General features: G+C 34.3%; 3 protein-coding genes across 5 annotated transcripts; all 3 read left to right on the top strand.

Moving 5' to 3' along the window:
- Positions 1–271: 271 nt before the first annotated feature.
- On the top strand, positions 272–2,017 carry LOC107929395 (taxadien-5-alpha-ol O-acetyltransferase). The gene is made up of 2 exons (XM_016860802.2): positions 272–1,237; positions 1,310–2,017. Exons 1-2 carry the CDS (start codon positions 773–775, stop codon positions 1,931–1,933), a joined length of 1,089 nt encoding a protein of 362 aa, XP_016716291.1. The 5' UTR covers positions 272–772; the 3' UTR covers positions 1,934–2,017.
- Positions 2,018–3,745: 1,728 nt separating this feature from the next.
- LOC107929386 (uncharacterized) lies at positions 3,746–8,747 on the top strand. 3 transcript variants are annotated; one of them, XM_016860792.2, is made up of 8 exons: positions 3,792–4,150; positions 4,506–4,594; positions 4,711–4,786; positions 5,381–5,430; positions 5,517–5,855; positions 6,225–6,263; positions 6,557–6,743; positions 6,819–8,747. In XM_016860792.2, the coding sequence occupies exons 1-7, from the start codon at positions 3,976–3,978 to the stop codon at positions 6,734–6,736; spliced, it is 948 nt and encodes a 315-aa protein (XP_016716281.1). In that variant the 5' UTR covers positions 3,792–3,975; the 3' UTR covers positions 6,737–6,743; positions 6,819–8,747. The 3 variants fall into 3 exon arrangements, 2 of the variants coding, with proteins under 2 accessions (XP_016716280.1, XP_016716281.1); XM_016860791.2 differs by having other exon boundaries at positions 3,746–4,150; positions 6,557–8,747; XR_005916916.1 differs by lacking the exon at positions 6,819–8,747 and having other exon boundaries at positions 6,225–6,393; positions 6,557–6,715.
- Positions 8,748–8,807: 60 nt separating this feature from the next.
- Positions 8,808–9,161, top strand: LOC107929362 (glycine-rich cell wall structural protein 1). The gene has a single exon (XM_016860756.1). It carries the CDS (start codon positions 8,808–8,810, stop codon positions 9,159–9,161), a length of 354 nt encoding a protein of 117 aa, XP_016716245.1.
- Positions 9,162–14,022: the final 4,861 nt, after the last annotated feature.

Here is a 14,022-nt window from a genome sequence, read left to right as displayed (position 1 = left end):
AAAATTTAATATAATATGTTTATTACATTATTAGATTAACTAATTTTCTAAAAAAATACTATAAAAAGCAATACAAACAAAGTTGTTCAAAAAATTAAGAAAAAAAGGTGAACTGTCACTCTCATTCTTTTTACAAGCTTCTTGGTACAATCTAAAACAATTAAATTGAAAAATGAAAACACTGTTAAAAGAATATAGTTATTATTAAAACAAGTCGACGTGAGATTGAATCACCAGCCAACAAAAACAAAGATAAACAAGAATGAAAGCGTGAGAACTTGCCACTACATTAATTGCGTAGGGGTAGCGGAACAAATAGAGCCAGCTGGTGCTTACACTTAGACGAGAGTGATGTTTACATGCTATCTAATTAATTAAGGAGATCTGGGCGTTGGGTGTTTTTAAGATCAACTTTCCCACACTCAGTAAATGAAGCCACCAACCCCATCCATCACTTAATATCTATTTCAAATGCCGCCCCATTTTATTGTCCGGTAATTCCTTCCTTGCGGTCGTTCCTCATCTATGGGTCCACCCTCTCATTCAACACCCAAAGTTTAACCATCTGCGCATTCCTTTTTGGGATCAATTAAACTACTAAACCATAATGGTTGGTTTTAATCAAGCACAGCTATGACATTTTTGTACTTTTAAAAACCAGCTAATTTCTTTTGATCAAACACATTTTTGAGGTGGACTTGTTTCTATCTGTATATAACCAAGGGAATTAGACACCCGTTCAGTTGAAAGAGTTCAGCTGAACACCCCAAAGATGGCCAACCACACCGTTACCTTTCTCCCTAAACTATCCATTGAAGCTATTCAGACAGTGACTCCGATGAGGATAACTGAACCACGACAGACTCGACAAGTATTGGCAGGGGAGCTTGTAGGACCCGGGATTTTCCAAAGGTGTTTGAACGTGGTCCAGTACTACATGAAGGAGAAAGAAGAAGACTCTGGTTGGTTACTGGCTGGGTGGATCAAGGAAACACTTGGGAGAGCTTTACATGAGCAACCAATGATTTCTGGTCGTCTTCGGAAAGGGGAACGAAACGATGGAGAATTGGAGATTGTTTCCAATGACTGCGGCATTAGACTCATTGAGGCAAGGATTCAGATGAATCTGTCGGATTTTCTTGATTTGAAACAAAGGGAAGATGCTGAAGCTCAGCTTGTTTTCTGGAAAGATATTGATGAGCAAAACCCACAGTTCTCCCCACTCTTTTATGTTCAGGTACCCCCAAAAAACAAAAACAAAACTGTCTATTGATGAGATTTTAGTGACCCTGAATTTATTTTTTTACAGGTTACTAATTTCCAGTGTGGTGGATATTCAATTGGGATTAGCTGCAGTATTCTTCTGGCAGATCTTTTGTTAATGAAAGAATTCCTTAAGACATGGGCAGATATTCACAACAAGGTTATTATCAACAAAAACGATGAACAAAAGCTTCCTTTATTCTACCTTCCTGGTCTGAAAAACACCAATGGTGCCTCCCCTAACATCATCACATCAAATTCAAGCAAAAACTCAGCCAAAACCATGATTTTCCAGATCCAAGCTGAAACTGAAAGTCCAGGGAGTGACTGGTGCAGGAAAATGGCATTAGCCTGTCTGGAGGAAGCCGAGAGCAACCTAGGAAGTGTTGTGGGTGGAGAATTTTCCCTGTTTGTGAACGAATCGTTTGAGTCCATCAAAGTTGAAAGCTGCTCAAAGCAAGGGATGTCGAAAGAAGCAGAGATGGGAGTCTTGAATCGTGCAAAATGGGATGATTTGGGGGCTAATGAAGTTAGTTTTGGAGATGGGAATAAACCTGCGCATGTTTCGTATTGGCTTAGATCGACGTTGGGTGGGCTTGTCATTGTTATTCCTTCTCTTCAGGAAGATAAATACACTGTGAATATCATTGTCACAATTCCTAGCAAGTAGAGGGGCCATTAAACTAGCAGCATGAATCGAAAATGCTATAAAAAGAAAAAGGGAAATGCTAATAATTTCTCCTTTTATTTGTCATTTAAATCTGTTGGCATTGCCAAGCTTGTTCTCCCTGTGTTGTTTAAACTTCTAAAATTTAATGTGTTTGATTTGAATTTACTAACTTAAAATTAAAAGTAGGAAGACTTTCAAAAATCTAAAGAATACAGGGATTGGAGACAAAATTAAACCCTTGTTCTTCCTTTGTTAATGTTGACATCAACATATGATGCACCTGAGAGGACCAGAATCTCAACCAAAAGATAACTTTAATGGTGTCCTAATGTGGTGGCTAAATGAAGTTGTTATCACGATAGCTTTACGAAATTAATAATGAAAGAAAATATGGCCTTGTTTTAGCAAACAAAAATAAAATGTCTTTAACGTAGTTGTTAGTACCAATCCAAACCATTTAGATTTTGTTCCTACTCATAAGTGTAAATATTTTTTATTTTTTATTTTAAATAGTTTAAAAATTACATTGAATATTCATCATCAATTTTTAAAGATGTATAAATATTATTATACACTCATCCGTATATGATATCTTTTTTATTTTAATTTTTTTAAATAGTTTTAATTGAGTTACTTAAAAATAATTATTCTTTTATTAATTAAAAAATATTTAACAACATTAAATATTTAGATTAACTAATAGCAATATAAAAGTATAAATATCAAATTATGTCAAAAAATAAAATATATAGATTAAATCCCAAGTTTCAATGTAGTATAAGGTTAAAACTAAAATTTGATCATTATCTTATAATATTAAAAAAAAAAGCTATATATACGTTTCTAAGACTCCTAGGGCATTCAAATTATATATATCCATTTGATATTTTAATAAAAAATTAATAATATTACCTATTCAAACTAATTAATAATATTATAAAAATACAATAACCAAATTACATTAGAAATTAATGTGTAGCAATTAAATCTCAAAATTAAGCATAATTGAAATTTAATTTGTTTTATGCAATTGCAAAAAGAAAGGATAAGACCGACGTAAAGTTCAAAAGAACAGAAAACCACATGTTAATCTCTAGGACTCTTAAAACATTTAAGTAATATAAAATCACGTAATGTTTTAATGGAAAAGTTGACAATATTAACTACGTAGACTAATTAATAACATTATAAAAAATATAGAGACCAATTTATATTAAAAATTAAATCTTAAATTTAAAGGTATTAAAAGTACCAAAGCTCAAAACTGAACCATTTTGATAAAATGCAATAAAAGAAAAAGAGAGAGAGTTGGGAGCATGGTTTGGGTGAGGCAAGGAAGGTCACCTTTCTTTTAGATATAGAATGATATTTTATGTGTATTTTGCATATAAATAAAGTTTTAATATTAATTAAATATTTTTTAAAGAAAACATTATACAAGAGTTTGAGGGTTTTTTAACATATAATCCTTTGTGTAACAAATGACTCGCGCGTGCACGCTTTCAAAGTTCACGAAATTATCTTAATCTATAATTTTCACCTTCAACTAATCTTTCTGTATTAAAGTTTCAGGCTACTTTTGAAGAAGGTCAACAATGGGTTAATAAATCATAATTTAACGTGACACTAATTTTTTAGTGTACTTTATTTTTATTAATTTTATATAAAATGATAAAATACCTCCATAATAATACTTATTATTTTATGAATTAATAATTTCTTAATTGAGTCGAAGTTTGATCACAGTTGGATCAAGAGTTTAAAAGCAAGCCCACAATTCATCACTACGGGCCTTTTAGCCCAAAATGTAATCGAAAGACAAAAATCCAGTCCACCCATTAACTCAAAGAAACAGACAATTTAGAAGATATCTACCCTCATTGCCTATGTTTTAGTTGCAGAGAGACGGGAAGAAGTAAAGGAGACAGATTCCTTTGCTTCTTCAAACAAAAAATGAACATGTCAAAATTCCCCATATGAGACACAGTTTTCTTTGGGACTTTGCAAGAAGAAGAGAAAGAGAGAGTTTCTAAAGATTAGTAATGGAGAGTAATATCAAAAACAGTGACACTAGAGTGGTGGTAGCAACCAATCAAAGAAAGGGCTTTGAAGGAATCAGATTGGAGAATCCATTTGTCTTGAAAGTGGGTCAAGTATTTACTGGCTTTGGAATTGGTTGCGGTATTGGTATAGGCGTGGGTCGACCTATAAACCTCGGTACTGCTCATTCATTTCTTTTCTAGTACATTTTTTATGCAAAAAAAAAAATCTAAATCCTTGAATTGTGGTGATGCACTGGGGTGGTTTGTTTAGTCCCAAGAATGATTGTGTTTATCCCAATTTGCCTCATAAGAAACTCTGTATGTATCAGTTTTTCTATCACTTCCTCTTCATTTATTGTGTTGAACAAATTGGGTAATGGCTAGTGTTTGGAACGAGAAATGAATGGAGTAGGGAAAAACCTTTATGATTGATGATCATCTTCTACGATGAAATGCACTATGCTATTGTTAGCTGACATAAGTTTGGCTGGTGTTTCTGATTATGATTTTATGCTTGTGGTATATACCAGGTCGAATACCTATGCTGGGCGAAGTTATGAGTGCAACTAGAGGAGCAACTGATGCATTTTCTGGTGTTAGCAGACATGTAAATGGTGCTGTAAGTCGAATATATAACTTCCAGAATCATTTTTCAGTTTTTTTTTTCTTCTTGTTGTTGATTTTGTTTGTTTGATATTTCACTATCTGCTGATCTAGTCTTTCTCATGTTTTTAGTTAAGGAAGTTGGGTGCTAAGAACGTTGAAGCAGGGATCGGATGTGGAGTCGGTCTTGGCCATGGTTTTGGCATTGGTATGCTATAATATTGAAAATAATTAACTCAATAAGTATTACTGTATTGATGCACTTGTATTAGGTATGGTGTCGCATACATTTATTGCAAAGTCTGAGCCCGACTACTCAATTAAGTATTGCATACCAATATGTGTGCCTAAATGTTTCAAGATTAGAGAAACTACTGATTATTTTCTCTTGATTTCCTTGTTGGTTTCTACATTTTATACTTTGTACAAATGTGTTAGTGTCATCAGCATGTGATTCAGATAAATTTCAAGACCAGATTGTTTAGTTTCGTTACTTGCTCATATGATTGTTGCAAAATAGCTGATTGTGGTGGGGATTTTAGCAACCTCAGACATGTCTTTTGTAGCAACATGAAAATTCGTTCGGTCTTTCCTCTTCATTTGAATTTAAAGCATCTGCATAAGGGGCATCATCGTCAAAATGTGCTTTACTTTTATCTTTATGCCTTAACGGACATTGATATCTTTATCTTCATGTCGCAAACTCACAGTACAAATAATCTTGTATATTAATTATCTGTCTATCATATGAATGAAAATAAATTACATCTTTTTTGACTGAAAAGAAATGTTTATATTGCAGGACTTGCTGTGAAGCCTGGGGTGGTGAATCAAATTCAATGTTGTGTTATGGTGCGTATAATTTCTTATATAATATCCATATTTCCTCTTCTTTTTTTTGCATTATTTGTAACTAAGTTTTTATCTGAAACTTCTAGCAAACAATGACTAAATTGATGAACAAGTTTGGAATATCTTCCAACTTGCCCTTCAATGAAGGTGCTTTTCCTGCATCCTTTCAAAGTGGTATGACCACAACAAATGAACCCTCTATTCAAGGCCCGCATGGAAAATTGAAGCAGTTGCTGCCAAATCTACCAGATACTACATCTCAAGGCTTGCCTGGACCTGGAAATACAAGCAGAGGTTCAGCTTATCAAAAACTTTCATCAGAATCTCCAAATGAAACATCATTCGGGACTCGAACAGAAAAAGTTCTTAATAGCTTTTTGCAAAATCCATTGTTGAAGGAAGATGAGACTAACCTAAGTGAACTGGTATGCAATGATGCCTATATGCTTGTGAATTTGGCTTTGTAATTCATTGCTTGAGACTTTTTCTATCTCTTATCGGCATTCCAGCATTGAGTTTGTATGTGGAATGTCAATTTTATAAAATATTATGGGATGCCTGTAGGCTAAATTTGTGCAATATAAGGCTTGAGGTGAGATCAGTTCATTTTATACACTTAATGGGAGAGAAACATCATTTCACTCCAGCAATTGGAACAGTAGTTGGGTATGTTAAGATTTCAAAAGGAACATGCTTTAACGTGCAACAAGCAGTTATTTTTTTGCTCTTATTTTGGTCACTGGTGATAGCAGTAAGCAGCAGAGATAATTCACTTGGGTTTGGTTGTTTTGTAGGCTGAACGGTTGCGCTCTGAAAACAACTTACTTCAACTGGTAATACTCCTTATTTATTTTATCACCCCAATCTGATGCCATTTTGTTTGCTGGTGTTTTTGCTAAGATGATTATTGATTATTTAGTGGGAGAACACATAAATATTGGCCGAAAGCAATTATAATTAGATGTAAGATTTTCTTAATATCGGAATTTATTGGTTGCTATATTTAAATTTTGTGTCAAAAAGATTTATTCATGATGAATGCTGCAAGGTTCTCGAGATATATTTAATTCTTCTCATTTTATTAGGATTGCGTTACATTTGTACTGAAACTTATATTTCCATTTAGGTGCTGAAACATCAACGAATCATCGAGGAGCTTATGGAGGAGAATCTGAAGCTTCGTCAGATTCTCATGGAAGACCTGAAAATATCCCCAAGCAAGCTCCAAGCTAGTTATTCTAGTAAAATTAAATCTCCATGTTCGGAATGCTTCTATTGCCGAAGGAAACAAAGGAGAAATAGATGATGACAAAGTATGATAAGTAAACCAAAAACCATTCAAGTGTTATACCAAAGTTCTTATTCGATAACATTTCCGACTGGAACAGGATTTTAAGTTCTGGCAAGGTGCTCCAACCTGATAATGCAGAAGTGGTGTTAACCATCATGACATGTGAGCCAAAGGAGAAGGATACCAAAGTAAATCAAATCCGTCGATGACCAACTTAATGAGCTGATTAAACAATAGACATGATTACACCAAACAGATGATAGAGCTACTTAAACTAATATCCAGAGGAATTCACTCATTTTTGCATATTGTAATCTTTCAATGACATCCTTTTTTTCCCCTTGATGCAATTCTTTGTTATAGCTTCCATGAAAACTCTACATTGTTGGTTTGATTATTTTTATCCAAATTGCAGGGTTTTTTTTTTTTTAATTTAGAAAAATTCTTGTTTCTTTCAAGAAACAGTGCAAACTAATGAATATATACATCCAATCATACAACCTTCTATTCTTAGTTAAATTATGCGTAAATGATCTTGTTTTCCTCAAACAGGATTCCCCGAAGAGGCAAAGACCACGGAAGAATGAGTACTGCTTCTTCTTCATGGTTCTGGTAAGTCCGTGAATTTTTGTATTCTTAGCAAGTGTAGCGGGATAATGGTTCCAATAAACAAGTGGACTCACGGGAAAGAACCCAGACTGAGTCTGTCTAGCTTTAACTGGAACAGATCGTGTTCACTATTCATCAAGAAAAGGAGGATAAGATAAAGATGTTTTTAGTGCAATGCTTCTTTATTAAATGTTACAGCTACATCTTTAATAGGTATCCAATGCTGTTATCATGATAGTTAATTCCAATTAATCTGAAGTTTACATAGGTTATAAGACTATAAGAATATGTATTTGTCGGTGAGGGCAAGGCAAGCACCCCATGTGCACGTCCCTTTCATGCTAGCAATTGTTTTGTCTTTTGAGTTTTAGGCCCACAACAGCCAATCATACATCCCTCCCATTCTATCCCAAGTCACCTCTCTTTAGACCTACCAACTCATGCATCCAATATCATTAATGTACTGTCATATAATCATCATATTTGAAGTATTTTATATTTATATAAAATTTGATTCATTAATAATAATCTGTATATAGCTTTTGAGGTATCCATGCATACATGTTAATTTTTCTTTTTCGTTCTTTAAATCGTGTTTAATATTACCCGGTCTCCGTCCAAAAGAGAACCCAAAGGCAAGGGCAACTCTCATTTTTATCCCCAAAAGTTAATTACTCTTCCATCATCCACCCAAAGTCTACAACAGCTAGCACCTAACTTTTTCTCTGACAATATTTATCGGCATCACCCATTCACCACCACCACCACCAATTGTTTGCACCTATTCCATCTTTCTATCCACACTTCTACCAACCACACTCATCTTACTTCTAGCCATGTTGTTCGGACTCCGGTAGTGTTGGGTATACATGTATATGTCCAACATTGAGTATATTTAATTTTTTTTTTAAGTTGTTGTTTTTCCATATTTAGAGGATTAAATTCTTATAATTCAATATAAGTACTTCCATATTGATTAGACTAATTGAAATTTTGTAAACTAATGTATTATTTATTAATAATAAAGCCATAGTCCATTAGGACTAATAATCCCAGTTGTAAGCTTTTTGGTGCGTGTGTGTTAATATCAGAGTAAGGAATGTCCTTAAAAGTAACCAGCCTTTTTTCACTATTTTCTAGTATTATTTTCTCCATTTTTTCAGCAAAATAATTAGTCTAACATGATTTAATTCTAAAGAAGGCAAAAAAAGAAGAAAATAATTGGACTAAAGATTACAGTAACACAACCAAGAATCACAAAGTCTCTCTTTATTAAGCTAAAGTAAAAATGCTACAAAAGAGCCCTCACAAATCACAAAAGCATCAGCTCCAAGAATCGACGAGAAGAGAGAGAAAATGGAACAAGGAAAAAAGAATACACAAATAAATAGCTTAATCTACATCAAAGTAAACGAAACCAAAAAAAGAAGTGTCCTAAACAAAGAGTGCAACTCCTCCAAGCAATGCTAACAAGGACATGGTGTATTCACGTGTAGAAGCAGCGGAACCTGGTGGGCCCTCCCCAGGGGTCATGGCTGGAGGTGGAGCTGTAGCTGTAGGTTCTGAATTAGGCGTCATAGATGGAGGCGTCACAGGTGGAGGTGCCGGTGGTGAACTGTTCATTGATGGGGTTGGTGCCTCTGGGACAGAGGATGGGGTTGGGGCCATTGGAGTAGTTGAAGGGGTAGGAGCCATGGGGATTGACGGTGCGGGTGCTGACATTGGAGTCATGGCTGGGGGAGGGGTCATGGTGGTTGGTGGTGGAGTGGCAACGGGAGAGGGGGTGGTGCTTGAACTTGGTGACATTGTGGGTGATGCCGATGGACTTTGAGCCATTGAACATGAGAGTAAAGCAAGCATCAGAGTGAGCTGCACAAGCATGGCACTTGAACCAGCCATGCTGCTACCAAATTAACTCGTAAACGTGTGGGAGTTGAGGAGTTAAGGTGTGAGACGGGGAGGTATGGTAGTGAAGGGAGAGAAGGTCCTGAAGTTGATATAAAGGCAGGGAGTTTGGAAGTATCATTCAAGTCTACGAACTTTTCATGCTTCTCGCCACAAGAATTGACGCGTGTCCCAACGGAATTTTTGTTTTTTCATTTTTTGTGGTCGAGATTTAGATGCCATGCACACAACAAAGATGAGGATATTTTCTTTTTCATTGTTATGTAACTTCACTTTGTTATACTTGATTACCTCATTTAGCTCTATGCTAAACCAACCTGAATGAAGAAAATAAGATTAGGACTTAGGAGGGTTTATTCAGATTTGTTTAATTGAGTAAAAATAAAAATAAAAGCTTGAAAGAGGATTTTTCATAAAAATAAATCATCGCAAATTAAAGTCTTTTTAAAATTAGGTCAAACTATAATGCCAGCCTCCATCCTTTTTACAAAATTTAAGATATTTAAAATTACATATTTATTTTATCCATCAACTTAACTAAGAATGAAAAATAGTAAGGATGATTTTTAAATCAAAACTACCAACATATTTTAACCTGCATTTTAATTTTTTTTTCTCACCAAAACATACCAATGAGAAAATGCAAAAGGAGATATTTTGTAATATTCATCACTGCTCCTATCTCCTAAATTCTCAAATTTTCTTGCATAGTATCACTTCCGAACAGATGATGTCTGAATATGAGACAGTGTAATTCTAAATTCAAATAGAACTCGTTGAAAATGTTGTCCAAAAACTGTGTTTTTTTCTTAAATAAAATATATTAGGAAAATAAATAACTATGGTTACTATTAATCAAAATGGAGAAAGAGGACAAAGGGATGGTTCCATTCCAGCTAACTACAATGGTGATTGATGGTAATGCCTTCTTTGGAGCTATTGAAAGAGACAGTTTTCATTACTACTACTTAAACAGTCATCTAAAAAGTGATTAAATTACCAAATTAAGCCCTTTTTTTAAAATAATATAAATAGGTCGATTTTTTTTGAAAATTTATGGGAATGGACTATTTTCTATAAAAGCTTCCAGCTGGAGTCGTTTTCAGAGAAAACTCAAAAAAACGCTTCCAGCTGGAAGCATGTTTCCCCTCTGATCAGTAAAACGCTTCCAGCTCAGCGCGTTCTCCCCAAAGGTCACTTCCAATGACTGTTTTAAATAGTCGTTGCCCCCCTCCCAACGGTAAAAAAAAAACTATAAAACCCCCCACCTACTAATTTCTCACATTTCTCTCAAAAATCTCTCAAATTTCTCAATCCACTCTCAAAACTCTCTCAAACTCTTTTTTAATTTTTTTTTACTAAAATTCTATTTCTATCTAAATTCTATTTTTTATTAATATTTTCAAGAAATATTTTTTTATTAAATTTTTTTTGTGTTCTATATAATTTAGCAATGGCCGGGTCTCTAATCCATCTTAATAAGAAGCACATCTCCGTCAATCAATTGCAAATGGTAAAATAAATTTTAATCGTGTTTAATTTTTTATTTAATTATTATATATTAATTTAATATTTTTTATAATTTTGACGTAAATAGGCGGAAGATCAAATTTTACAATGCCATATTCATAATCTACTCGGTCCTCCATCACCGTTGATTGAACCATACTTGAAGGAAGTCAATTTTTGGCACGTGGCCCTTGTAGCACTACACCAAAACAGGCTTTTAGCGGCGGTTGGATAACAAACGCCGCTAAAGATAGATCATTAGCGGCGCTTCATGGAAAACGCCGCTGAAAGTAAACATTAGCGGCGTTTCCAGAAAAGCGCCGCAAAATACCTAAGCCCAACGACGCTGTTTTCGGAGCTTTTGGGGATTTAGTGGCGTTTCTAAGAAAGCGCCGCTAATGCTCAGTGATTTAGCGGCGTTTTTGGGAAAGCGCCACAAAAATACCTAAGACCAACGATGCCGTTTTCTGAGCTGTCAGGGATTTAGCGGCGTTTTTAGAAAAGCGCCGCTAATGCTTAGGGATTTAGCGGCGTTTTTGGGAAAGCGCCACAAAAATACATATGGCCAACGACACCGTTTTCTGAGCTGTCGGGGATTTAGTGGCGTTTCTAGGTAAGCGCCGCTAATGCTCAGGGATTTAGCGGCGTTTTTGGGAAAGCGCCGCAAAAATACCTAAGACCAACGACGCCGTTTTCTGAGCTGTCAGGGATTTAGTGGCATTTCTATGTAAGCGCCGCTAATGCTTAGGGCTTTAGCGGCTTTTTTGGAAAAGCGCCGCAAAAATACCTAAGACCAACGACGCCGTTTTTTGAGCTGTCGGGGATTTAGCGGCGTTTTTAGAAAAGCGCCGCTAATGCTCAGGGATTTAGCGGCGTTTTTGGGAAAGCGCCGCAAAAATACCTAAGACCAACGACGCCGTTTTCTGAGCTGTCGGGGATTTAGCGGCGTTTTTAGGAAAGCGCCGCTAATGCTCAAGGATTTAAAATAATTTAAAATATTTGTTAAAAATGGAAAAATTAAAATACTATTATTTAAAAGGATACATTACTGATTTTTTTAGTTTATATATTAAATAATTTCTTATATAATCGTAAAGGAGATGGTATTAATTTTAAATATTGAATTAATTATAGTATATGGTTTAGAGTTTAAGGAGTAGGTCGGGGTATGGATTTAGGGTTTGGGATTTAATGTTTAGGGGTTATGGGGATTTAAGGGTTAAGGGTTATGCTTTAGGGGCTAGGGGATTTAGGGGTAAGGGGTTAGGGGGTTATGGATTTGGGGTTTAGGGTTTTAACGGTTATATTAGAGTTTAAGTTTAGATTAATTAGTTTTATTAATTTTTATATTAAATATGTTCTTATATATTTCTAAAATATATAATAATAAATTTAATATATTGAAATTATGAGTATATAGTTTAAATTTATTTATTTATCAATAAAATTAAATATTATAAATTTCAAACTTTATACAAAAAAATAAATATTATAAAGATAATATTACAAAAAGTTTTTACTATTAATTATTGTTTAATCAATTATAACTATTTTATGATTATTAAAGATTTAGGGATTATTTTGGATGGCCGTGCTATTTTAAGGATTAGGGGGTATGGATTTAAGGTTTGGGATATAAGGGTTAGGGGTTTAGGGGTTACGAGTTACGGGTTAAGGGTTAGTGGTTTAGAATTTAGGATTTAGGGTTTCAAGGGTTGAATAAGGGTTTTAGGTTAGTTTAGATTAATTTCTTTAAATAATATTTTAAAAAATCAATTTAAAGTACCAATTGATATATTTAAATATTATTTTAAATAGAATTCATAAATAAGTTAAAAAATATATTGATATATTTTATATGGATGGATATATTTAAGACCAAATACATAAGAAGTGAAATAAAAACAAAAAAAAATGACAAAAAAATCTAAAATTTACAAAACGGCGCCGTTTTCGAATGAATAGTTAAACTTTTAGTGGCGTTTTAACTGTTAAACGCCGCAACTTTGAGAAGCAGTAGTGGCGTTTGTTCAAGAAACGCCGCAAAAGTGTCTTTAAAATTTGAGTAAACGATGCCGTCTGTCTATACGATTTTTAACTTATAAAAAGTTTAGAATTAATTACTTGAAACGTCACCGTTTGGCTTGTTGTACGTTAAGTAGTAGTGGCGTTTTCGTGATAGCGCCGGAAATTTTGGAATCAATAGCGGCGTGTTTTCAGTAAACGCCGCAAAAGGGTATTAAAACAATGTCTAAACGGCGCCGTTTCTGTATTCGAATTTTAACTTAGCATTTTCTCTATATTAATTCAACGGTGCCGTTTCTGTTAATTTCTAGTGGCGTTTTCGCGGGAAACACCGCAAAAGTGACTTAAAATATTAGCTAAACGACGGCGTTTAGATTAAGCAAATTATTTTTTAGCGGCGTTTTTTATAGAAAATGCCAGAAATATGCATTAAAGGTTTATTAAATGGCGCCGTTTCATATTAGAACTTCAATTTTTAGTGGTGTTTTTTGGAAACACCGCAAATATACAAGCAATAGTGGCGTTTTTCTAAGAAACGCCGCAATGGTGTCTTAAAATTTTGGCTAAACGATGCCGTTTCTGTTCATCGTGTTTTAACTTATCATTTTCTCTATAAGGCAGAACACAAACAGAAATAGAAGCAGAGGACAAAACGAAAGGGATAAAAACGAAAGAGAAAATACAAAGGAAAAAAGGGAGAGGAGAACTCATAAATCATCAGAAACGAAGCAACAGTTGAGTCAATCTTGACAGGATACTATCAAAGTTGCGGAATTTGTGGTTAAAAGGTAAGCTTTTTTTCTTTCAAAACACGGTATCTTAATTTACGGTTTGGGTTCAATGTAATTTGGGAATTTGGGGTTTAAAGTCCAAGTTCAATCACCAAGCTTGTACCAGTTTGTTTGGGAATTTGGGGAATTTGGGAATTTTTGCGTGTCTAGGGTTTGGGAAAAAGTACTGATCTTCTGTGTTTGCTTTCTAGTTTGTTCTTCTCATTGTTGAAGAGTTAAAAATAACACTTGTTCTTATGTTCAAGTTTTGTTCCCCAGAAGTAACACTGCATTTGCCCAACTGTTAAAGAAAGGAGAACTCAAAATTGTGGATTAACCATTTGTTACTGCCTTATTGATCAGCTCGTATTTAGGTAAGTTTGCTGATATTATTTTAATCAAAATGTCCTTACTTTTATTCCTTCTGATTTCAGAGTTGAATTTATTTAGTTATTACTAAAAAGGGGTAAACAACTGAACTAA

The sequence above is a fragment of the Gossypium hirsutum genome, chromosome D08 (assembly GCF_007990345.1).
Source record: "Gossypium hirsutum isolate 1008001.06 chromosome D08, Gossypium_hirsutum_v2.1, whole genome shotgun sequence".
Taxonomy (NCBI): Eukaryota; Viridiplantae; Streptophyta; class Magnoliopsida; order Malvales; family Malvaceae; genus Gossypium; species Gossypium hirsutum.
The sequence above is the reverse complement of the archived record's forward strand: the minus strand, read 5'-3'. Positions and strand labels throughout refer to the sequence as shown.